Source organism: Bacillus rossius, chromosome 7 (genome assembly GCF_032445375.1).
Source record: "Bacillus rossius redtenbacheri isolate Brsri chromosome 7, Brsri_v3, whole genome shotgun sequence".
In the NCBI taxonomy this organism is placed as follows: Eukaryota; Metazoa; Arthropoda; class Insecta; order Phasmatodea; family Bacillidae; genus Bacillus; species Bacillus rossius.
Genome location: NC_086335.1, coordinates 41278664 through 41306343, shown reverse-complemented (window position 1 = coordinate 41306343; position 27680 = coordinate 41278664). Strand labels below are relative to the sequence as shown.

Here is a 27680-nt window from a genome sequence, read left to right as displayed (position 1 = left end):
AAAATTACAAAGTTTGCTCTGATAATTTTCCATCAAGTTGCTACAAAAATCCAAATTTAACATCCCAGGCATAAGTATAACATTTACGTTATCACATTTATATGGTATAATCCGGCAACTTTGTTTTCGACCTGCGCAGACCCCAGTGTCAAGCGGCGGTCACGTGATTCTCTAGCGGAGTGGAGGGGATCAGTTGATGGTTGTGCTTCCTGGATACGCCGCTCCCGAGATAGTTCTTCGCAGGTCGGTTTATACGATACGGTTTGCGTTATGGCTTCAACTTCAGGAATTAAGTCACGCATTTCAGCCGGTACATCATTATGTGGACAAGCAAGGGAAATCGTTTACAATGTTGTAACACATTTAAAAGAACAGAAACGATTATATAATTTAAATTACGTCACAGAATCGGCAAGTGCGGCGACAGGTGTTTCGCAATCAACCATTAAAAGTATCATTGCGGAAGGTAAAATTAAAAGTAAGTAGTTTATCATTTTCCACACCCACGGGTAAGAACAAAGACCGAAAGAATTGAAGTTGATGACTTTTCCGAATGTGCGATTTGTAGAAAAATTCATGAATTTTATACCGTTAGAAAAACAGTGCCGACATTAAAGAATTTGACAAAGTCCTTACGAGATGACGGTATTGTGAACTGCAGCAAAGAATACTTGCGCAAACTGTTGAAACGTCTCGGTTTTCGATGGAAAACATGGTCTAGAAGAAAACTTTTGATAGAGAAACCTGAAATTACCGCATGGAGAGGAAAATATTTAAAAGACATTCGTGCGTACCGAAATGCAGGGCAGAATATAGTATATATTGATGAAACATATCTACAAGCTTCTCACAGTGAAAGTTCTTGCTGGCAACCCAGCACTGAACTGGGGGTCACAGAATCTATCGGTAAAGGGCAACGATTGATAATTGTGCATGCTGGTGGCGAACAAGGCTTTGTCCAGAATGATTTGTTGATTTCTAAATCAAAACAAAAATCCGGTGACTATCACAACTATGCAAACTTTGCAAATTTTTCATTGTGGCTAGAACAAAAGTTACTACCAAATTTGCCAACGCACAGTGTTATTGTTTTAGACAATACTAGTTACCACAATGTTCAAACTAATAGAAAACCTTCATTAGCTACTCAAACATGACATTCAAGATTGGCTTAGGGAAAATAGCATCCAATTTTCTCCTGACATGAACAAAGTAGATTTGTTATGTTTGGTGAAACTGCATCCTTCCCCAAAAATATTCAAGGTAGACGAAATCATAAACAAATATGGCCATGACATGATTCGATTCCTCCCCGCCCCCCTTTACCACCCGGATCTAAATCCGATTGAGCTAGTGTGGGGGGACATCAAGAGGAAGGTCTCTGGAAAAAAAAAAAACTCGGACAAAAAAAATATGTGAGAAATTGTTTGCTTCGTACTCCGTCAAACAGTGGAAAAAGTGCTGCGTACATGTTAAAGGTATTGAAGCTGAATATCAAAGCAACATCTTTAAAACACAATACTGGCCATGATGTTACAAGGTGCGCTCAAACAATGCTAACTGCCCAGGGCAGTACCAAGTCAAATCCAAATTTGTGACTTCTGCATTTGGCATACAAATAAATTAATGGGTACGTGTGTAAAGTGAATTTACATGAAATAATGTCACAGACAGACATGGGGTTGAATGCAGGCAAGTTAGTTAAAATGAGGGTTTAGGATAGTGGAGCATCTGCAAGGGCACTACCACGTGAAAAGGCAAGCAGGTCCAGCTACTACTCTTACTCAGGGCCATGACATGATCTAGGTGGTGCTAGGCTCGAAATCTCCCTACAAATACATCAAGTCTACTGAGAATATAGCAGCGAAGTGGGATCACTGGACATCCCACATGCCTGTATCACATATGGTCACTAGAAAGAACTATAGATTCTGGTAAGAGTGTTTTTACTAAGTGAGTCCCTATACAATTACAAGCTTGGAGGGTACATTTTGGATGTTAAGTCGTTATGAGGGAGTCGCTGTATGAGAAGGGTACATGGACCCAGTTGAGACTCCTCCCAGGGTGTGACGATCCCCATGTGAAGACGAGATTGGACGTTTATTGTCAACCTTTAATTATTCTGACCTGGCACACCTGCACAGATGGTCAACATGTGGTCAGAGCAACAAGGTTTTCCAACCATTCATTTATTTCCACAGTTGGTAATTACACGCCCTCATACACATACCAAGTTAAACTGCTACAAATGCCCCCTGGCATGTACCAGTTCAAGTAAGATGCAGTATAACCTTGTGGCTATTAGGTGATTATAGTACGTTTGTTTGAAAACTCCATCAAGGAAATATGTAATTAAATTGTCTGCAGAACAAGGCAAGCTCAGAGGATGTGTAGAATTTGATTTAGAATACCTACTTAAGATAAGAAAACAGAAGTAATTATCAGTGATGCAATAGGATGAAGTCCCCCAGAGTGTAGACACGCCTTTCCTCGGCCGGTTATAATGAGAGACTGCCCAGAAGAGAGCGATCTTGGAGGTATCATGGTGCCTCGGCACCCAAGTGATTACCAATATATGTATTTGATTAAAACATGCCACAAGTTGTTTAAAAGGAAAATCATACAACACTTGTACAAAAAATAGGCACATCTCTTCAAGCCCTGTTTACGTACTTAAATAAAAATAATAAACTAAATTCCAATACTCAAATTGGATTATGCGACAATACGAAGAGTGAAAATAAAAATGCATACAGAAACTTATACTACTATTATGTACATGTCATATTCTTAATTCATCATGCAAAATTAATATGACCTATAATATTAAAATTTTAAGTTCACATTCATCATGATACACTATTGACATTTGTAATGTTTTCATTATTTAAATAACTTATTTAACTTTTATTTTACCATCATTTATTTGAAGTTTAAAAAAAAAAGGTATTCAATTAGTAGAAATATTAACTCAGTATTAATTTTATTATTCTTTTTTCTTTCACCATATTCTGGCTAGAAAAACTTTATTCTTTGTATGATACTTAGGCATTTCCAAAGGTCACCTCACATATTTAAACAAAAAAATGACAAACACAGTGTTAAATGCAAGATCATCCTGCATTTTGACTACATGATGAAAGATATGAAGACACAAGACTACTCATCCCCATATTGCTACATTTGTGCAGATCATCAAAACTTAGACACTATGGTAGGAAAACTACAATTAAAACTTATTTTTTTATTTTTCAAAGTTTGTTTAGCTGTGTTAAAAATCAGTGGTGTACTGTGAGCCTTACATTAGAAAATAGTGTATTTTTGTGTATACATAAATAGGATTAACCTTGTCTAGGCCGTGTAATTTTGTAAAATAACCAGTACTTTAGAATACTATGTAAATAACGAGAACATAGACATGTGGTATCGCTGTAAAGTGTTGGTAAAATAGTGGTATTTGATTTTATGATTGTTGTACATGGTAAATGTGCATTAAGTTTTAATTAAAAGAATATTAAGTCTAGTTTTTTTGAGAACAATGAACTTGACTTTCAGGCCAAGTCGAGCCAAAGTTACTTGTTCGATTCTGCTCCAGTTTTTGAGTCTGGATTCATTTCTAATAAAATTTTTAAAAACCAAAATGTAGCATGCTGTAAATGTAGGTATTTACACTTAACTGACAGGGATTATGTTACTTGCAACAAGTCAAATGTTTGTATGTGAGTGTTATAAATAGAGTGAAATTATATGATCAGTTTGCATTCATAAAACTCAAGTAATTAACATAATCTTTTCCTGGGGCATGTGTTGTGTCTAGTTAAATATAAAACAAATTGAATTAATTAATACAGAGTACATGATTAATGCTTAAGAAAAGTAGTAGTGTAGTGCAGAACATACATTGCCAGTTTATGATAAGACAAATACAAAAACATACTAGCAAAACAAAAATAGGCAAGTCCCTTCAATTATTTTAAATTTAATTTTCAAAGTAAAATTTGTGATGATTTCAAAAGTTTAGTAAAAAATCATAACATGATGAAAATAAAAATCTCTAGCCACGACAAATAATCACATTTACTCTGGTAATTACATATATATTATATACATAAATACAAAAACAATTATAAAATTGAAAAATTGACATGCCAATATGTAAAAAGCATAACACTACACATACTGTGCTGTCAATATTATCAATTATTTATGGTTAGAATGATAAACAATTTGGGACATGCTGCTAAAAACAATAAAATAAAATAATGAAACTACTAGTACTGCACAATTTTCACTGAGCTCAACTAACATTTCCACAGATATTGCATCATATATTAACTTTATAGCAACTGAAACATTTTAAAGGAAGATATCAAATTATTTAAAAATAAAATTTAAGTCTTAAAACTACATGTGCACTTATAGTACCATGTATAATATATATATATATATATATATATATATATATATATCTTGGCAATACATAAGAATTTCTTCTGGGCTTGGTACATTATTTTTTCAAATAGTAACAACCACCATGGTTCTGAGGAAATCAAATGCCTGATGTAATGCATTTCTTTTTGCTTCATTTTCAGTCAGGCCAAAACCTATGACAGTGTCTTCATGGCTGCCTCTCATTCTTAAAGCAATAAAAATTTTACCTGGATAAAAAAAAAAGATGAAACATATTTGCAGTTATCATTCAAATTATTTTATACACATAAAAAAAGTAACACTAATCCTATAACTACTGAAGAAGTGCACTAAATACTATATTTTTTTTCTGGACAGAAAACCAACAAAAAACAACCAGGCTAAGTTTCCGCTTAAAACATAAAAGTGAATTCAGCCAAAGAAACTGACCTATGAACTTCTGATGATTGTAACCACTTTGGGTGGCTCATTTTTGCTTATAGTGATTATTATTGATATTATTATGATATATGATATATTATAATCTTTATGAACTTTATATATGTGTAATTATTTTGTAAACTTTAAATTAATGATGGCTCACTATTCAATAAACAGTATAGGTTATCAGTATTATCACTACTTTTTATGATATTGGCTATCTGAAAAATAAATATTATATCATTGGTTACCAGTTACACAATTTCAAAGTTGCTTGGAAGATAACGAGGGAAGTGATTGTGTACCGCGTCTCAGATTACTGCCGTGTAAGCACCACAACACTGTTGCTGTTGGTAATTCTGTGTCTGCTTCCTGTATTACTAGGATCCAATGAAAAAGTGAGGGGAGGGGGGAGGCCCAAGCTGACTCCACACCCCATTACGATGCTCCCTATTCCCGCACTACAAACAAAAGCAGCTGACCAGGGGTCATAACCAACACTCATGCTATCAGAAAATTTTTTTGCATTTTACAGGAATATAATCAAAAATACCTATCAGATGTGTCCGTACATTGATATGACACATCAAAATGTTACAGAGTTCTCAATAGGTCTTTAAGCTTAACATATTAGTTACAAGAAATATGCTGACAATATATTTAAAACCATAAAATTATTGGTTATTGGGTGTCAGATAGGTAAAATATTAATTATCTGGATTAGGTTTTTCCAGTATTGGACCATCACTACTTTGACTGACGAAAATATTTCATATGTCCGTATTTTTTATAACATGTAACTCAAGCACTATACTCGTAAAAGAACAGACCTTTGGCTAGCTTTACTTGGTTCATCTGTTGCTGGACGCTGAAAAACTGTAAGTTCCATAAAAAATTCCTTTCAACGTTGATACTGCATAAGTTAAAAATTTCCTGACATAAATAAAATAAGTTACAAATACAGTTTTTTTTATTTATATGTATTCTCTAAACCAAACACTGAACAATGCTGCCATTTAACAACGCAGTATCCTTGTCAAGAAGAAAACAAAAACTTCTCAAACAAATAGGTTCATCACTTAGACACAATATTTATTGAAGGTTCATTAACGAAATACCGCTGTTGCTTGCAATGCACAATACAAATGGCCAAGATACCGTTGTACTCTTGGCGTAGCCAACAATTTCCACAAAAGGCTCCACTTAGGCCTACACTGCTACCTGTGGTCACAAAATTCTAATTGAACAACATCTGAAAAAGTGTTTTAACAGCACATCACAGACCACAAACATAAAATTCTTTATCAACTACAGTGAACTGTTTATTTGATGAGCCACCACTTAACACCTTTACTCTCGCAGCCACCCTTCTTTAACGAAAAGGGTAAGAACATCTTTGAGACTAATTTGTAACTACTAATCAAAACGTTGCATAGAAAAATATCAGCCAATCTTGGCATATCGCAACACATATATGTATATTTACAAAACCTTTATCACACTCTGTCCCGGAGACAATTAGTCCGTTGCTCTGTTCCACACCTTTTTGATAAGTCACAAGTTTTTTTCTCATGCTCAAGTACATCTGTCTCTCTGAAACACAAATACACTAAAACACTTTCATCTGCCTACATGTTATAGAACCTTCGAGACCAATTCTTGAAATAAAATTGATATCATAAACAATACCAAAATATTACGTAAAACTCCATAAACACTTAAATAAGCCAGCAAAAAATAGATAAAAATAATTTTAAACGGCTCTATCAAATTAAAACAAGTAAATTACATGAACTAATATAAAAATATCCATAAAAATAGCATTGCTACTATACAAATATTTCAAGTATGTAGCAGCAGCTGTTATTTTCATGACATCAAACAACGTAACCAAGAATTGAATATGATCAGAAAAATAACAAATCTTTAATGGAAGTGTTTTAAAAGCGGGGAGGGCAAAAGCAGGCTTGCTACACCTCCTTCAACGAGTGATATACATCTTCAACTGGATAGACAACACGTTGGCCAACCGCACGAGGGTGGTAAAGTGGAGTACGCCACGCGCCAGTAACACAGCTGTTGGGAGTGGTGAGTTACGCGGACAGGCGGTAAGGGTGGAAGTGTGGGGGGTGCCAGCTCAGTGAATGTTATGTTGGTCACCCACGAGGATGTCGGCTGCGAAGACAACAACCAGGCGTTAAGCTGGGTCTATCAAGGAAAAAACACCAGTACAATGTTTTCCTGAGGCGTGGCGAGCTGCCTTCAAGTAGCCTGGTGAAGGAACTTTCACCGAGGTCAAGGCAGATTGGAAAGCCATAAAAAAGAAACAAGTGAGAGGGTAAGCCAACGCCCTAAATTAAGCAAGTCTTCTCGCACCAACTACACATGAAGTACATGTTGATAGGCAGATGCCAGACTGAAGGTCACTTTCCAGTTAGGCATGTAGGTGAGTTAACACACTTAATATTTAACTCAGATTTGAGACTGATAACAGTGAAACAGATTCATCACGTAGTTAGTGTGCTCATTCAATGTTAGCAAAGAGTGAAATGGTTGCAGAGTCAAGTTTGTCAAGTCAACTACTGATGGTAGGAAGATACCCAAAGAGTAGATTTCCAGTGACTCTCGGTTCTTGGGGAACAAATTTACACCAGCGTTATGACTACCGACAAGATTTTATGGTTTTATTTTTAGCCAAATTTCATTTTTTAAAACAGAAGACTTCGGTGTTATTGTATTATTTTTATAAAAGCAGTTTTTTTAATACTTACTCTACCAAAACAGTAGTAAAATATATATGCTGCATTTTTATGATAAAATAATTTGTAATGAATTGGTCTAAAACAGATAAATTTGGAATAGAAATAAATTAGCAAGCATTTTTGTTTTAAATGTAATAAAGTGATCCAATAAGAGATGCACAATAACACAAATAAGATTAATTATTCTAATACATGCACTTTGGTACAACTTTTTGTCCGGATATGAAATTCTGTGAATTTAAAACGTTAAAAGATTACTTTTTTCATGATATGAATTAAGTTTTGGTTGAATGATACTAAATTTCATGTTAAAACTTGCATTTCGGGTGTTAAGTGGTGTACAGACATGCTTTACAGTGTTATTTCGGTTTTATCATAATTTACCATATAATCTTGTTCCTAGTTATAACTTTCCTGCACATTTCATTGGTCTCAAAAAATGGCTTTAATGGTATCTGTAACCTGTGTGACAAGTTAATGTAATAGTAAATCTTTGAAAACAGTGGTCTTCCTTACTCTTCCCCTCCAGAACTACAGATGGAAAGGTAATGCAGGCAGGAAATGTCTGAACCCCTCCCCACCTTCCCCCACCCTTCAATAGAAACTTTGTTGTGGGTATATTTTCAGTATTAAGATACAGGGATGATCATTTCAGCTAAAAGTAACCATATGAAAAAATAACAGACGCACAACATACTTCCAAAACTTATTTTTAAAATAACTACCATGATTTATGATTATCTACTTCTCATGAACTGCAAATATTTGCTACAGCTTTGATACCCTAAGTACATATCTTTAACTTGATGAACAAATCTTAGGTGTATATGTATTCCTATTTTAATGGACTTCTAACTGTTACATTTATGGATACTCCTCAACCACCCGTGATTCGACTGGCAACTGCTTTTGTGTGTACTTTCTCTGGGGAGTCTATTCTTCAGTAAACACTTGACAAACAAGATTTTATTTTACGTAACATTGCTCAACAATAACGACCCGTATACAAAGAGGCAGACTGGAATAAAAAATGTTCAACATCCTTTTCTCTCCCGTCCAGATGACTGCACCAGAAGAGTTAGGCATGTGCCTGTAATTGTTGCTGCAATAACTAAAAATAAAAATACACTTAAATCTGGCAGGGGACATGATTCTGCCAACAGCATACATGAATTAAGCCTGCCGCATCCCGTCATGTAGCTTCTACATAGATATTTCAACTGATAGTTAACAAAATATAATATAAATAATAATAATAATAAAAGTAGTTATGCAAAATGAAGCGTGCCACGCTACGTTGCTAAGCTGGCGCGGGGGACTAGATGACTCACAGGTAGCTGCTGAGACGAGGAAGCAAAGGAAGTGGGCAGGGGACTGGTGACAACATGCTCTCTCTCTCTCTCCCTGGAGGCGACAAGTGGCAAAGTGGCATTTCTCCACCCGGCACTGTTACTATAATCTGGCAACTTTGTTTTCGACGGCAGTCACGTGATTCTCTAGCGGAGTGGAGTGGAGGGGATCAGTTGACGGTTGTGCTTCCTGGATACGCCGCTCCCGAGATAGTGCTTCGCAGGTCGGTTTACACAATACGGTTTGCGTTATGGCTTCAACTTAGGGAATTAAGTCACGCATTTCAGCCGGTACACCATTACATGGACAAGCAAAGGAAATCGTTTACAATGTTGTAACACATTTAAAAGAACAGAAACGTTTATATAAATTAAATTACGTCACAGAATCGGCAAGTGCGGTGACAGGTGTTTCGCAATCAACCATTAAAAGTATCATTGTGGAAGGTAAAATTAAAAGTAAACTTAGTTTATCATTTTCCACACCCACGGGTAAGAACAAAGACCAAACAAAAGTTACTACCAAATTTGCCAACGCACAGTGTCATTGTTTTAGACAATGCTAGTTACCACAATGTTCAAACTAATAGAAAACCTTCAATAGCTACTCTTAATCATGACATTCAAGATTGACTTAGGGAAAATAGCATCCATTTTTCTCCTGACATGAAAAAAGATTTTTTGTGTTTGGTGAAACAGCATCCTTCCCCAAAAATATTCAAGGTAGACAAAATCATAAACAAATATGGCCATGACGTGATTCGATTGCCCCCCTACCACCCGGATCTAAATCCGAATGAGCTAGTGTGGGGGGACATCAAGAGGAAGGTCTCTGAGGAAATAGGTAACTCGTTGGACAAAAAAAGAAAACTATGTGAGAAATTGTTTGCTTCGTACTCCGTCGAACAGTGGAAAAAGTGCTGCGAACATGTTAAAGGTATTGAAGCTGAATATTTCAGAAGTTATTTAATTATGGACATCGAAATCGACAAAATTATTGTAACCCTTCAATCATCATCTGATGAAAATTCAAGTGGAACAGATACTGCACATAGCTTCGACTCGGAATCCGACTCTGACTAGGTACGGTTAATATTTCCTATGGTTATTCAAAATATTAATTACTCTTTCTAATGGTTCTTTTGCAGCTGTATATGATAACAATGCAGGTTGCATAGCCTATGCGATTTAATGTTCTATTGGCTTGATATATTAATATTACTTATTAAGGGGAATGGTGTACTTATACCTCTGACAGCAAACATTTTGACTCAACTTGGTTGTCAATTTTGTTTACATTTAATTGACACTTTATGATTGCCGGGTGCATGTAATGTATAGTTTCTTGTCCAATGCCCTAAATAGAAACGCAGTTGTTTCTCAGAGGTTCCAATGTCCTATGAGACTTTCATTGGTGACAGTGAAATTTCATTAATGGGATATATTTAGAAAAGTTAAGTGCATGCTTCTATAGATGTGCCCGTGCATCTGAAGAAGTGGGAATGATATGTAGTTTTCGTAATTTTGAGGGTTTCCAAAATACGTTTCAGGAGTCTTTTCCCCCTCGATTACCGATATCGGACGTAGATTTCATTATTGTGTCAAACGCAACAAATATTTCCTTAGTGCAAATACCTTTCAGGCTCATCGTGAAGCGAGTGAAGTGCGTTTGTGTAAGTTGTCCTTGAGGGAGGAGTGGCCCTCCACTACAAGCAGACGATTCGGAGGGGTAGGAGGGGTGGAAGTTAGGGAGGGAGGAGCTGCGCGGAACAGAAACGTACAAGGTCAATTACTAAGTTGCCGGGCTATAGCTGCTGCGCTGGCTTTCTGTAGAGGGGGTGGTGCGGAGGTCTAAAAATAAACAAGAGAGACCATGATGTGCGAACTTGCGTGCGCACATGTGTGTGTGTGTGAGCGTGTGTGTACGAGAGACCAGGTTGTGAGTGTGTGTGTGTGTGTGTGAAAGAGAGGCCTCGTTGCTTGTGTGTATATGTGGGGGCTGGCCAGAAAAAAAAACACAAGCACTCTTCGTGTCTATTTTGAAAGGTTTTCGTGACGCATTATCGCGATAGTGTCTGAATGGCCCCTCAAAATCAGTAGTGTAATGCGTTTTGTTAAAGATTTGGGTTGTTTGAAGAGGGTGGTTGCTGGAGGGGGGTGGGGGAAGTAGCCAACTGCCGCCCCTTACTTCGCAGGGAGGATGGCAGACGCCCTTCCCCTCTTCCTTTTTTTTTCCTTTCTCTACTCCACTTACCCCCCCCCTTTTTTTTTGATCTTGCACGGCGACAGTGACAGCGGTAATCTCTCAGCCGAACTTACGCGGAAGCGGAGGCTTGGTCATGAGGACAGTTTCATTCGCGATTAACATAAAAACCGTTGCAGATATAAAAACATTCATAGAGACCTTTTCTATTCAAAATTAAATTTTGTCAACTTTATTCCATGCGTTTCTTCACTACAGTGCACCGTTATGGTGTAAATGAAGACATTTAAGACATTTTGGGAAGATTCATGTTACCTAGACTTGAATTTTCTATATTCGGTTATTTCGAGTATTCGTAGTTACGAGGACTTCTCTCGCCATTGTCAGCTCTCGTAGTAGCGAGGTTCCACTGTACTTAAAATTATACAATAATTTTTTTTTTTTTTTTGTTTTGTGAATAATCTTGCATGCCAATAAAAATGTTCTCAGCTATCACAAAAAAAAATATTTTGCCTTACATTTTACGTATTAAATTGCAATCATCATTTGGTAGGAAAAAACACTATACTAAATATTAGTGAATCATTGTTATACTGCACTTTATAACAGAGTGAGTGAAGACATTAGGACGGCTCTTAAAAACTAATTGTGTAACAGAAAAGAACCAAAAATACAAAAGCTTTTCTTCGTAAGAAACACAATATAAACAATTTCACATTTACTGGTAGAGAAAGTAATTCAGTCATCACTGTCACTCTCGAAGGATGAATCTTGCTGCTCCGGCTCGTCTTCGTCTGTAGTTTCAGAGGCGGCATTCCACAACTCGTCGTCTTCTGTGCCGTCAATTTCATTGGAAATGCCACACTTCTTGAAACTGCGGGTTATAATTTCTGGATTCACCATTCGCCAGGCAGCTAGTATCCACTCCAGAACGTTTCCTAACGACTGTCATTTTAAGTTCCCACTTGGTATGTATTCGTGATCATCACCGCACATCCATTCGGAATACAATTTTCGAAATTCACCTTTAAAAGGCTTGTTCACAGACACATCAAGAGGTTGGAGAAGTGAAGTTAAGCTGCCTGGAATAGTCGCAATGCCAGTTTTTAAACTAGTTAACTTTCCTATGACCCTCTCAGTTAAGTGGGCCCTGAAACTGTCCCAAACCAACAAACTCTTGCGTTTAAGAAGAGCTCCGGGCCGGCGATCCCAAACAGTGTCAATCCAGTCTAGAATAAGTTTCTCCTCCATCCACCCCTTCTCTTGGACACGGACAATGACCCCAGACTGTATTTTTTTCTTTTGGCACGGTTTTCCTTTCCAGTACAACATATGGCTGTAATTTCCGTCCATCTGCAGTGATTGCTAACATGACTGTGCACCTTTGCTTCTCGCAGCCAGTTGTTCTGCTGATAGGGATTGACTTGGCACCTTTTTCCGCAACCGTTGTTGCCATTGGAGAGTCCCAGAATATTGGTGTTTGATCTGCATTCCCTATCTTAGACAACAGGTAACTGTTATCCTTTTGGAGTTTTGTTACAAATCTGTGAAAACAAATTATCTTGTCTTCGTACTCAGCAGGTAAATGCTGGGCCAGTGACGTCCGCCTGCGTATTATTGCGAGACCATGCCGCCGCAAAAATCTCACACACCACCCTACACTAGCACGGAATCTACCGTTGGGCACTTCATATGTACACACAACTTCACGGGCTTTCATTATAATCATGTCCATTGTCACAGCAAAACCACCGCTACGTTTTTCGTTAACGTACTGCAGCACTTCCCTTTCCAGCTCGGGATGCTGAGCTTTTTTGCCAAGAAAAAATCGTCGATCACGAGAGACGTCAAAATCAACTTCTCACGTTGCTTCCGCCAGCCACAAACGTACGTTTCTGCAACGTCAAATTGCCGAGCCGCTGCGCGATTTCCGTTTTCTTCAGCGTATTTAATAACTGACAGCTTAAACCTGGCAGTGTAAGAAGCACATGAACTTACGGCATTCATCATCACAAGGTTTCAGCCTGCGTTATTGCATAAACACTGACGTGGGTTAAACACTTGGAACAGGGATGTGGCTGGTGTTAGCAGAGTGATTTACAGCTGAGGGGGAGGGCCATACTAAAAGGGAATGGAGAAAGAGATAGGGAGAGAAAATGAAGAGTGTGATGGAAGAGTGAGCTGTGAGAAATGCACTCTCCTGCAATCTTTCCCTTTAAACGTCACCCATCACCCGGCAGTTAACGACTACCACTCCTCCTCCCAGCCTCACCTTTTTTTGCAGTGTATAGCGTGCATCCTTGATTTTTTTTCTTTACTTGAGGGAAAAAAGGGTACGCTATACACGAGTATATACAGTATATTGGTAGTGAGAATAATGGTATGGTGGTGGTATTGATATATCAGTACCAAGGAAATTAATTTTCAGCCAATATTTCAACTACATACCTTCCATTGGTATAAGCTGTCTTATGAAGGGGTTGTTCTCAAACGTGTATGTCATATCCAATTCAGCCATAATTTTTTCAAACTTTTGCACAAGTTTTTCAGTGCTGCTTGTTTCGATATACTTCACATCATCCACAAGCTTATTCAGAGTTTCCGAGTGCTGACCAATGAATGCAAGATGGTAGCCATTTATCATAGCTGGGTTTGTGGATGGCTTCTTGGTTCCCTTCAAGTCACAGTACACAGCAGTAGCCATGTCTGTTAGTGGGTGCTGCAACAAACAACACACTGTACTGTAGCTACACTGTATTCATCTCAACACTTGTGGGTTTTGTGATAGCTGGCAAATCTTTTCCGACATGCTACTCAAATATAAATAATGCTAATTCAAAGTTTAAGTAAAATACCTATTTCTGTCTCCGTGTGCCTGTCTTCCCATTTCTTCTTCATAAAGGTAATTTTTTCTAGCTAATCGCAGAAGCTGGTACAGACAGATAATTTTTGTGTACATATAAAAATGAGCTTTATCTCTATCTCTCTCTGTGAGTGTATGTGTCTCCAAAATTATTACCCTTAAGTTTTTGTGCTGTTGTTTCACCTTCATGTGTACCATACAAATGCAAAATTTTTGAGAACAGTACAGATTCTTTTAACAAAATTTTTAAATAAGTAGGTAGGTATAAAGTATAAACATAAAATATTTACACTAATGATAGTTAAATGACTACAAAAATGAAAACACTTAAATTTCTAACAAAAAAAAAGTAAACTAATTTCCATCTGATTTATTAATTTTCCTTTATTTCTAATGCATAAAGAGGCAAGATTATACATGGTAAATAGCAATAACATGCAAGTTAATAAAACGCTTATGCTAAAATGTAAGCGAAAACACAAAATACAACATGTGGAATCTTTAATTTAGGCATTTATTTTTTATTATATAATTTATACAAAAATTATTTAGTTTCTAAGGTATAACTATATAACTATAGTCAAAAAGTAAAAAGTAAAAAACAAATTTGTAGTTTAAAAAAAAACACATAGTTTACAGTTAGGTAAATAACGTAGAGAATATGAGAATATCTGATACATTACAAGGAAATATATAAAAAACTAAGCTTTTAACATTGCATACTTGTTTCATTTGTTTTCATATATAATGGATTTAAATAACTGTAAAAAAAATAAAAATAATAAACTAAGTCATCAAATTAAAGCCCTGAAATAAATCTAATTTTTTCCTCCATGTTTTGATACATAAAATGTAACATATTCCAAATTTCAGTATTTTTATATTATTATGCACAATATTAATGATATGTACAACATTAATAAAAGTAAAAATGATAACAATAATACCTCAGATTTATTTACAACTAAATTAGTCAAAACTTTAAAACCTCGGCACAATGCATAAATACTAGCTTTCTAAGCTTCCAAAAATTGTTACAGCCTTGTAACACCAGGAGAAAATAACTGAGTAATACCGGCAGACGATGAAAAACACACAGGGTAGTTACTCTATATCCCGAATTTAGACTTCAAAACACTATGCCCCGTTAAGTACTTCAAGTTGTATTAAATATAAACAAATCCAAATGGTGGGGATAAATTGGGCAACAGCTTTAAAAAATGGCATTAGAAACTATATGGGTATGATTAAAGATAATAATTTTAAAAAGTTAATACATGTCAAAGTGTTACCTCATACGGTGTTGATTCTTGCGCTGGTGGTTTTGGCTTAGGAGTCAACACATCAGGAATTGTTTTCAGCAAACGGACTAGCATCTTTTCAGCAGCTAAATGTTTGGCCAATTTCTTTGTTCTTGCCGTAGCTAAATCACATGCAAAGTTATAAAGTTAAAATAAAATGTTAGTCATGAAATTGAACACAAATTATTACTGTAATACCATGAACTTATGGGATAGGTGAGGCAGAGTGATAACTGTATAAGTCGAATTCAGGTAAGTCAGGATACAATTTTGCATACAAATACATAAAAAAAATTACTTAATTGGGACAGGAAACTAAAGAAAACAATAATTTAGAAAAAAAAGAGTAATAAAATCTTAGATAACACAACAAAATATATTATTACATTACGAATTGCAAAAATGTTAACAGATGTTATTTTGATGTAGAAGGCTTCTAAAATATAACAGTCGTCTGATGGATTAAAAAAAAACTGTAACTGTCTTTAATGGTCTGTTACATTTGAAACCTACAAAAAGGAAAACAATGTTTTAAGTTGTAATGTTCGCACAGAAAATTAAGGTGATAAAACCTCTCTGGGCTCAAAACTACTTGTATACAGACTTTATACTCAAAAAATTATTTACTGTGGAGGAAGTGGAGATGCAAGTGAAATGAGAAATGATTGTAAACATTTGCTTCAAGTAAACACCAGATATTACATTCAATCAATACTAAATCAAAACTCAGGGCAAATATACACATTTAGCTAGATTTTAAGATCCCAGGAAAGGTTTTTCCCACAAGCTAATATGCTAAATTTAATTTTTAAACTTACTAACATAACTGTAATACCATTGAGACAGTAAAACTGATGGTAGTGTAGCCCAGGCCTGCCATTTTTATGGATTTTATAAGAGACATTCACTTATATTTCTAATAGTTGGGCCAATATTTTCCCATTAAAAGTATGTATGTTCTTGTAAATATTTACATTTTACTCTGCAATTGACACAGAGATGTCAGATGGTGAACAACTCCCATCACATATGGCACCATGACTCTTTAAAGCTTTATGTAAACATACCAAAAACATTTACACAAAGGTACCTTTTCATTCAAGCATTGAAGTACAGCAATATCTATGTTTTTGGAATGTTGAAAGATTATAAGTTTCACATCGGTACTCTGTTCTTGAATTATTTGTAGTTTGAGTTTTAAGTACCATGTTGTTTAAACAAGTTTATATTATTAAGATGAGTTATGAAAAAACTGACATCCATTGCCAAATGGATCTTTGTACAAAAAAAGGAATTATAAAAATTCTTAGCAATCATTAAAATAGTTGAGGAGTGTTAAAACAAAATGTTCAACTGCTTTCCTGGAACTCTAAACGAAATGGACAGGGTGTGTTCAAATATCTTATTCGGCACGAAAGTATGTACATTTTTCATACAGCAATTGATGGACAGCATAGCAAATTTAATCTTCAATATTTTTTTTTGTTTGTTTTAAAACCAGACAATAACATAATTGTACACGAAAAAATATTCATTTATTTACAGTAGAATCCCGCCGATGCGACCCCCCTCTGATGCGTCCATTCCGTTTATACGACCGTTTATTGAGGAACCGTGAAAAATTTGAGCAGAGAAAGTCGAAAATTTGCGTAAAATCGGCTGAAAAACAAGTCTGTTACACTTTGTTGGGCGCTATGTGTTCACGTTTATTTTGGCGAGCACTCTACTGTAAGCAGGCAGGTATACAAAAGATGGCTAAAAATAGATACCACCCCCATTCCTCTAGACTGCCCACGCTACCCAATACCGGTAAACTGCGCGCGAAACCTGATAGCATCTACGCGCGCGTCTATTGCCGTCCCGGTCCCGTGCGACAACGTATTAGGTGCTTCAAGTGTGCGTGAGAGATAAGATAAAGAAGGTGAAGCGGGCGAGACCTGCCAGCCAATATATTTGTGGGAGGGGGAGACAGAGATAAAAGAGAGCGAGCCCTGCAGCAAGCGGAAGTTGTGAAGATCGACATTTACCGTCACACTCTCGCTAGCTAACGATGCTGCTGGTCGGCCAGCCCCCCCCCCCCCCCCTTTTTTTCTCTCTTTCTCTCTCTCTCTCACACACGCACACACACGCGCTTACCCTACTTCTCACATTCCTGCATGTCAGCCAGACGGACCAGAGCGATAAGCGCCGCCAGACCACCCGTTGTGTCACGGGACGCAACCTTTTAAACACCACACTAATACAGCCCGCAAGAGACATAATAAACCTTTAATAAAAAGTTATCATTTCAATACTAAATCGTCCGATTTTTCTATACAAAGACGGCGAAAATGGACACACTGCACTGTGTTGAATTTTTTTTTCTCGGCAACGGGAGCTCCAATATTGCTTTCTAGGGTATCTTTTTTTCGGGAGACATCATGCTATTTAAATACTGTAATATGATTCTACTGTATCTCAATTTCAACAAACCTGTACTTTCAACATTTACCCCTATTACTTTACTTTGTACAGATAAATTACTGCAAAACTTAATATAAATTAAAATTTTGAATATTACATAATTGTTAAGATTTTTAAATGCCACAAACAGAATTTAGAAACATATATTAGTGGCAGGCCTGATTTAGCTCATGTGTGTACAAATTAAAATCTGCAATTATTATCTAATTTTGATTAATCATCATAAAAATATTATTTACAAATTCCACTCCATATCTGTGTAATTTACTTCTCAATTTCACAATCCACTAAGTTTCCACTTTTACGTAACTTACATTTAGGTAAATAAATATAGTTTAAAAAACTAAAGAAACATGCTTTTAAAGATTATCAAACTAAAAAGTAAAAAATAATTTTAAAATTAAATTTATGACAATAGTATATAAGCAATACTAGTATAAATGAGAAAAAAGCTTGAGGCGCTTTGTGCCATATTTTTTGAATATTAAGCGCCCCATGCTTTTTTCTCATTTATACTAGTACTAGCTGTACCCTGCCACGTTTCGCTGTGGCACATTGTGATTGAATATTTTTTTTGTTTTTCCACTGTATGCGTAGATATAAAGACTATCTGGTTTTCCGACTTGGGAACACGCAACATACAGTTGTCCATGTAAAAAGCAATCCGCATCTAAATCTAAACCACACAATTCTAAAGATTGACCTTGAGCTTCATTGATTGTGATTGCAAATGCCAATCGAATTGGGAATTGCAATCTTTTAAATTGAAATGGTGTATCGGTCGGGATCATGGGTATTCGAGGAATGAGGACATATTCACCTTTGAAAGGCCCCGTTAAAATCGTTGCTTCCACTACGTTATTAATTAATCTCTTAACTGAAAGTCGCGTGCCGTTGCAGAGTTTTGGCTGATTAATATTCCGCAAGAGGGTAATTGGCACACATATTTTCAATTTAAGTATGTGTGGTGGTATCCCTGGCTGATCAAGTGATTTTAAAAATTCCGTAGAACATATTAATTAAATTTAAAATTTAAATAAAAGGTATAGGGTCTAAGGAGTTCAAAAAATGAATAGCCTAGAACCATCTACATGCAATCCCACATCAAGTGGTGATAGACCCATACAAAACATAACCTCTACTTACGATTGATGCAATTGTTGTTATTGGCGATAGAACATATTAATTAAATTAAAAATTTAAAAAAATGTATAGGGTCTAAGGAGTTCAAAAAATGAATAGCCTAGAACCATCTACATGCAATCCCACTTCAAGTGGTGATAGACCCATACAAAACATAACCTCTACTTACGATTTGGATAACGGCGCAGCTCAATCGAGACACGATCACACTAAAGTACCTCATTCATATTGTATATATAGTCCCATACCGGTAAGCTTAGTCATTTTTTAATTATTGCACCTCACAATAAAATCATTCTCATTGTATATTGCCATTTCCCGCTCGCTTCACTTGACATAGTTTTTTCCATTGCTAAGAGAAATCCTTTGGCATGGAGAAACGTTTCCATAACAGAAAATTTGTGTTTTTTTGTTTTTATTGGTGAGAAAACACATTAATAAAATGGCGCAGTTACTTTTTCGCGGTTACGGGTATGTTGCTGACGTGAAAAGTAGATAAAAACAATCCTTGATGCGGGTTGTATATAATGGTAAAATTTCAGCTCGATCGGTGCAGAACTTTTTGAGTTTTTGAAGCGTACACAAACCAACATAACATTTTTATAGATATAGATTATAATAGCAATATATAAGATATAAGCTATAAGATAAGAATTATTTAATTTTCAAATGTATTGTACGAAATGTATTTTTTAATTTAAATGTATTTTTATCAATAGAGTCGAAAGAATATACTTTCAAATTAAATAAAGTTTTTTATTCTTTCTTGAAATATATATATATATATACATATTTGTGTAAATTATAGTCGTCAAGGCACAATGGTCGAGTAGCCTGATTGACCATGATATTTAGTTATAGAAACTTTTTTTTCCGACTTTTCCGGTGGATTTTCCCAAACTTTTATTTCATATAAACACTCTTCTGTTAAGATGCAATGTTCTGTAAAAATTTCAATCCAAACCATCGTATACTTTCCGAGTTTTGCGGCCAAATACATACGGAAGCTAAATTTTTATATATATAGATTGCTTATATACTGTCATAAATTTAATTTTAAAATTATTTTTTACTTTTTAGTTTGATAATCTTTAAAAGCATGTTTCTTTAGTTTTTTAAACTATATTTATTTTTAACTTTTTAGTTTGATATTCTTTAAAAGCATGTTTTTTAGTTTTTTAAACTATATTTATTTTTAACTTTTTAGTTTCATATTCTTTAAAAGCATGTTTTTTTAGTTTTTTAAACTATATTTATGTATAATTATCATAGGGAAATGAGTTACCGACACTACCTATTACCATCTGAGATAACTATTTGGAGTTGCAACGTCACAAAGAAATGGTAAAGTCTCTACGAATCATTTGCAGTTAGATGTATGGATATAATATTAAAATTTACCGGGGGAAAAAAAAACTTTTTTTTTTCGGCGTGGCCGGGAGTAGAACCCACGATCGCTGAATCCGAAAGCTGACGTCACAGAAGTCGCGCGCCTTAAACCGCTCGGCTAACGAACGTAATGAAATGGGTGGGACATTTTACAGTGATGAGTCACTCACTCTTAGTCAAAAGAGTTACAGACGGACAGACAGAGTTACAGACGGACAGACAAACATACAGGTGAAGCTAATATAAAGCATGTAAAAAAAAACTTCACATTTTTCTTGCATTCTCCAAACATTTAAGCTTGTTGACATTGATGGAGACGTATGCCCTCGTGTCTCGTGTCATGTTTATACCAGAGAAAAGGAAAATAACTAAAATATACTGTTTTATTGACCAGTAATAAAAAAAGGATCATTCCAGCATCACTGGTGAACCACAGAAAATTACCAGTCGCACAACCAGTACAAACTTAGGCTACATGCAAGGCTGATTTAGAAGAGTTTAAAGTTAACATGCAGGTTTTGACTGCTGCGATAAAATAATTTGCAATTGAAAACTTCCCACCTGAGCTCACCTGACTCTTTCTGCTTCGATACGGTGCAAGTTATTGTGAATAACTTTTCATGAGGCGGACCCTCCTCTCCCGTCTCGGAGAACTCAGCCTGAGGGAGGGACTTTGACCTGAGCGCATCGTTCAGCTTGCCAATGCTGTTCATGGCCGGCGAGGTGAACTCAGCAATGTCTTCTCCTTCCGAAGTAAAACTGAAAACACAACCGTTATGACTTTGAAGGAGATTTACCTATGCAGTATCGGCTTCAAAATTGTTTTAAACTATAAAGCTAATTGAGGGCCAGCCGACTGCATGAGATACCCTTAGCTGCCTATTGAAATAGAGTAAAAATACCTAGTCTATGGATGGTGTTACAGTAAAAGGATGTAACTCTCAATATTTTGAAAAATGTGATATTATGCCCATTAAAATGCCACATTTTGTTTCATGTGTAGATGAAACACTGTAACCCTGTAGCAATTTTCATGGAAGATATACAGTAATGTTGTGTTCAGTAACCCTCCAAAAATCATATTCTAGTGAAGTAAAATGCTATATGCCACACGAATGTGGGTTACACCTTTCTTCTGTAGGGAGATCTTTAACACGAGGTTACAACCTTTACCTTTGTGGGTTAAATTATTTTAGTTCCTGGAATCTTACTGCACTTGTGTAGCATTAAATACAATGCAATGAATTAAAAATGCCAGAATATTCAGGGCTAATTTACCTTCTGCCTACTAGGATGCCTAATAGCCAATAGGTCACTCTTTTAGTAAGCTACAATATCGTTACATAAATTACATTAAATAACCTTTCTAATGATTGAAAACATTTAATTTTTTTTTTTTAATCTTATTAGAATTGAAATATATATCCTATATCAATAACATAACTATTTTGTAACCCAGAAATGTTAGAAACTCTTAAAAATTTTATGCCCAAGCCCTATTATGTAAAATGTCCATTGTGAATTTTTTAAAATTAGTTTTAGCTTAAAAAAATATTTTTTAACACACAGTATATATTTTGTGTGGGTTTTAATACTATTACATAATAATGTTTCAATAAAAAAGAACAAAAAATATGACATTTTCTTTAAAAATGCAGTGGTGGTAGCTTCTGAGACCTACGTGAGAGCACGTGAAACATACACACACAGGCCAGGTTTTGTAGCTGGGAACTCTAGCTGTATTCACAAATTAAAAAGTTTATATAAACATTCATCAGTCAATAATTAACAATTATTTTGCTCTGCTGAAAATTTGTGTGAATGTGGGTTAACTCATTCTAATAACACAGTCAATATTAAAGACAAGCAGGCTTCTATAGGCTATATAAAATAAAAGCCGATCACTAATATCCAACATTAAGTATTTAACTGCAATACAATTAAAGAAAGTTACCTTTCATTCAGTGAAGCAGCATTATTGTCTTCTCGGACCTCTCTGATAACCTTCTTGGCTGGATGGTATGTCGCTTCCATGGATATGTGGAGACGTTCCAGAAGTGTACGAGCGGCATCATGCTTGGCTTCCTTCTTGGAACTGCCACTGCCGACAGCTGAAACGTTACATTTCACAACGCAAACACTCCACACTGATAACACAAATTACATTTACAAGCATACACATCAAAACAAGGCACACGCTTTTCAACCTATAGCAATACATTGAACTGGTATTATCTACAAACAATTAACGAAACAGCGATGGAATACACAACAGATAACGCACAGACCTGTTCCACTTACTTTATTTAATACCTGGGAATTATACAATTTCATGTGGTGCAGCTGCAAAGATGCTAATGAGGTCTTATTTTCCCTCTAAATATTATTTGTTTCCACATCATGAAAGTGCCCTCACTTTTAAAGATAAATTTTATTTTAAGAAAATAATAAAGTTAGTGTAGCTGTAGACCAAATTTTGGTACTGTTCACATGGCTGAACATTTTTGATACATATTTTTTTAGAAAGTAATAATCTGTTCATGAACTTCAGAAATTAAGTTTCCCTGAATATTCCATTACTTTGCAGGACCAAAATTACAATTTTTCCTGATGAACATTTCAAATAACTGACCTATTTTGCAATTTGCTGAAAGAAATAAAGACAATCAAGCTTCCACCATCCCTATAGCTGCGCTAGTATTATATATATTATATATATATATCCAAAGTAATACAACTTAAAACATTCATTCATGATTAATGACACAATACTAAGATAAAATTGACAAACTTCCCACATCACATGGATGTCCCGCAGAGTTAAGAGCATACAGTGGATGAGATGGCAGCCAAATCATATGAAACATTAACAAAACACGAACTGAACTAATGACAATTAAATCGCATCATCATCGGTGACTACAAATAAAAATAATTCAACAGAATCCCAGTAAGGTAAAAGTTGTGGTGCTGCCTGTGTATGTCTGTGAATGCATATTGCAGCCCACTGGAAGGAAGTCAATGCTGTTCATATTTGTATACTGCAGACTGCTGAGAAATATGCTATGTAAAACATGTTCTACAAACTAAGATATCATTTTATGAGACATCTATCAAGCAGATTAACGGAAAAAAAAAACACTGCAGGCCAGCTTAGTGCTTTGTGCACAGAGGCAAAGAGGAATGTGGTGTATGAGTAAGTGTTGCCAACAGAGCTGCTATGTTTCCACACCTCGTGCACTTTGCACTTACCTGAAAGTTCTCCAACACTGACTTGATACTTGAACAAGTTCTTGTGCGTCCCTCCTTGGTCGAAGATCAGCTTGTACAGTGGCATCGAGCCTTGTCGCATGAAATGCTCCTGCAGCATGGATACTGGTGTCTTGCTCATAGTGCAGCCTGAAACAGAAGAAAATCATATTTTACAGCTGGGCGACAGCAATATTTCTTAAGCAATCATCCTTCCATACAGAATCTGCCCAGGATTAAATTATATTGGACTGACTGAAATCTCCTACCCCCTTCCCCCTGAAATGGCCAGCTTGCTATAGGTGTGTGCCACACCAAGCACCCAATCCACAGACACTGGCACAACTGGATTCACTGATGTTCCTGTATTTTACGCTGGTACTAGCTCACATTCTCCTCTAATGTGAAACTTGACTGGGTATAGCGAACACCAGAAGATATATCACATCCTCAAACAGGATGTCCACACAAATATGTATAAAAATTTCCATGTTATTTCCATTACTTCCATGACTAAAATTACAAATTTTTTTTCAAATAATTTACCTATTTTGCAATTTTCTGAAAAAATAAAGACAATTCAGCCTCTACAATCCCTTTAGCTGTACTAGTTGAAACAGAACCTTGCATACACCTATTTACAGCATATGTCTATGCACTAAAACACTATCTGGAAAAAAAAAACCAGGTTCAAAGTCTGATGGCATAGGTACCAGACAGTGACATTTGCCCCTCAAATTACCATCACTGAGGAATTTACATTACTATTTTACAGGTTTTAGGGTAAATTCCATAACTTTCCATAATGTGGACTCCATTAAGTATGGTGTCTTCCAACTCCACCATTCAAGCAGCCTCGGTGCCGCCTCCCAACGGTTCCCCTGCCCAGGTTCAAACCACGGAGTTTCTGAATTATACGTTAAGTCTCACGATTATTAATAAATATATAATTTGTATAATTTGGGACATGCAAACTGGCATGTTTTTTATGTACTGATAAATATATTGAAGAAATTTAGCTAAATACGAACAAAATCATGCAACATAAACAGGAAAACAAACAACTGAAGAAACAACTATGATTAATTTACTATAATCCACAGCTTATGTGAATTTCCATAATCGGTGGCTACGAAAAACAATGTAGCATATCATTATCTCGCACAAATATATATTTTCCATTTCCAAGGATATTTTCGCACACAATTTGGTATTTGTTACAAAGTGAAAGGTAAGTTGGGTTAGGTCAACTTCACTTACATGCATTTAACAATTAATACTTAAAACATAATTAATGTAACTGACTTAACCTAACCAACCATTCACACAATTTTACAGTATTTTAAGAAGGGCTAAACTAACCCTCCATTCACACTATTTTACAGTATTTAAACATAGTTTACTTCACCTAAACAACAGTAAAAAATGTTAACTTCTTGAAATATTGGAATGCCATTAAACAGAATGATTAGAAAAAATGTCAAGAAGCAAACAAATCAAAGAATTTTTAGATATTTTCTCTGGTACACCCCGCTCATCAATGATTGGAGCAGTGCAATGTGTACAGGAGGGAGAGACGAGACGAGTATGATTTTTTTTTCCGCGACGTAGGTGAACGACTACATTGTTTCTTGTTTAGGAGTATCTATTAAAATCTGAAAATACTTTTATTATAGTTATGTTATGATAGGTTAGCTACATTAAAACATTTTAAAACACTATGGACGGTTAGTTAGGTTAGTATAGCTACATTAAAATAAACAGAGATATATAAATATTAATAAATAAAACCGAGGTTGGCCGAAGGTAAATGGTTCGGGTGTAATCGGGAATGGCAGAACTTTATGTGCGTCTTGATTTACCGTTCGTGAATGCCTAATTAATTTAAAATGGTCGATTAGGTCAGGTCAGTTACATTATTAATACTTTCAAACTAAGCAGACATTAAAAATAATATAAATTAATTTTAATGGTTGTTTAGTTTTAAAGTATTTATAATGTAGCTGACCTGACCTAACAAACCGGGACAAAGGATGAACAGTAGGAACTCACGTAATTTTTTTACTTATTACTTGCGCAACAAATAAAACATTAAAATTTGAAACGTTAAAAACTCAGATACGTTAGAGGCGGGTACATTCCTTTGCCATTAGTAGAAAATGATGTAGTCGTTCTACCTACGTCGCGAAAATAAAAAATCATAAACGTAAACAAGCAACAATGGTCGGTTCACCTACGCGGAAAAAAATCATACTCGTCTCGTAAACAAGAAACAATGGTGGCCGCCTGAATTCACAGGTATTGTGATGAAAATCTAAAAATTCGATATCTCCTAAAGTATTTGGAATTTCTTATCTCCGCCGGTTTTAATGTAAAGAGGAATTGAAAGAGCATATAATAAAAGTAATTTCAGATTTTTAGAATTATTTTTCGCAAATACCGCTACTCTACATGTTCAAAATTTAAAAATTCCATATCTCCTAAAGTATTTGGAATTTCTTATCTCCGCCGGTTGATTTGAAAAGAGGAAGTGAAAGAGCATAGAATAAAAGTATTTTTGGATTTTTAGCATTTTTTTTGGCATCTACCGCGATTGTAAATATTTACCCAGAATGATTATCAAGTGTTAGAAAGAAAACAAATTCATTTTCGAGATTTTTATTATTTTTTTTATGCGATTCACAATTACCTTTTCCAGCACTGAATGTAAGGTTAGGTACCCGACCTGTAGTTTGCAGGGTTCGCAGTAACCCCCTCCCAACCCATTCACAGGGTCAAACCCAGCAACACAACATTGAATAGAGTACCACAACTGCCTCCTAACATTGTCCCGGTAACTCCTACAATTTTTTGGGCAAACAGTTACTTCAAATACATTTGTAAAAAAAATTTTGAGTTTAAAATTCGGGAGAATACAATCGGAAGCGAAAGATTAATTAGCTTGGCCAGTATTGTAACATCTTAGCTTCAACAAGCAAGTAAACAATGTAAACAAAGATTCAAAGTCGAAACTAATTGAAAACTTAGCATTAAAAATTTAACCAACATTTTTAAATATAATCTTACGTATTCACTAGCAGCTAGCTCTAGCAACACATGACGAAAATTCACGAAGTAATCATTGCCGACACTCAAGTTCTATCACACGCAGAGACACTACGTAGTACGCATCCATGTAGTACGTATACAATATATACGTAACAAAATAACACATAAATGCAACCAACCATCTAAAACTAATTAAAATTATAACATAAAATAAAAAAAATATTTTTTAAACAAAATCACAGAGCAAAGAAATATAAATAAAAAAATTGTTTTAAGGCTATGGAACACAAATTTATCATTTTTGTTTCAGCAATTTTTCTACCATAAATATTCTGTTTCACTTCACGTTACTTGTCTATGCACTCTGGCAACAGTTCCCCTATAGAAAGCTAAATAGCTTTTTTGGGTAGCCTTATTTTCACAGACGAGAGAGCCAAACTCCCGATCGTGCAGCTAAGGTTTTTTTTGTTCATTGTAAAAGGTTAGGTTAGCTACATTATAAATACTTTAAAACATCGTGGATGGTTGATTTGGTTAGGATAGCTACATTAAAGATACTGTGAAATCATGTAAATGGTTTCCTAGCCCTGTATAGCTACATATTAAAAAGTTATTTGCTAAGCAACCATAAAATGATTTTACAGTATTTTTTAATGTAGCTATACTTACCTCATATAACCAACCATCCACAATGTTTTAAAGTATTTATAATGTAGCTAACCTATCCTAATCGACCGCAAAATTTAATGTCACACCGGTTTATACAATAAGATAGAATGGAAAAAAAAATGGGACCATGAACTTCGGGTGTGGCTCTCTCGTCTGTGAAAAGAAGGCTTCCCCGCTTTTTTCATGCTCTTCACTCTATTTTAACATGGAAATTATATGTCACTAATTAATGAAGTGAATCTTCTTTGTTCGCGATGAGAGTAAAATTTCAATTTGAAGGCCAAATATACATGCAAAGTTTTCGTAAAAAATTGTTTTGAAAGTTTTTTGATCCCAAATATAATTAAAAGAGAGCACCTACGAACCATTGTATGGTCTGTTGAATGAAAT

General features: G+C 35.4%; 1 protein-coding gene across 3 annotated transcripts; it reads right to left on the bottom strand.

The window, feature by feature from the left end:
• Positions 1-4059: 4059 nt before the first annotated feature.
• LOC134533889 (RISC-loading complex subunit tarbp2-like) lies at positions 4060-27283 on the bottom strand. 3 transcript variants are annotated; one of them, XM_063371665.1, is made up of 7 exons: positions 26944-27283; positions 23577-23723; positions 22279-22435; positions 20896-21083; positions 15321-15451; positions 13614-13884; positions 4060-4658 (listed from the first exon to the last, which is right to left on the bottom strand). In XM_063371665.1, exons 2-7 carry the CDS (start codon positions 23713-23715, stop codon positions 4516-4518), a joined length of 1029 nt encoding a protein of 342 aa, XP_063227735.1. In that variant the 5' UTR covers positions 23716-23723; positions 26944-27283; the 3' UTR covers positions 4060-4515. The 3 variants fall into 3 exon arrangements, with proteins under 3 accessions (XP_063227735.1, XP_063227732.1, XP_063227734.1); XM_063371662.1 differs by having other exon boundaries at positions 26640-27278; XM_063371664.1 differs by lacking the exon at positions 26944-27283 and adding an exon at positions 26263-26794.
• Between the last annotated feature and the right edge of the window lie 397 nt (positions 27284-27680).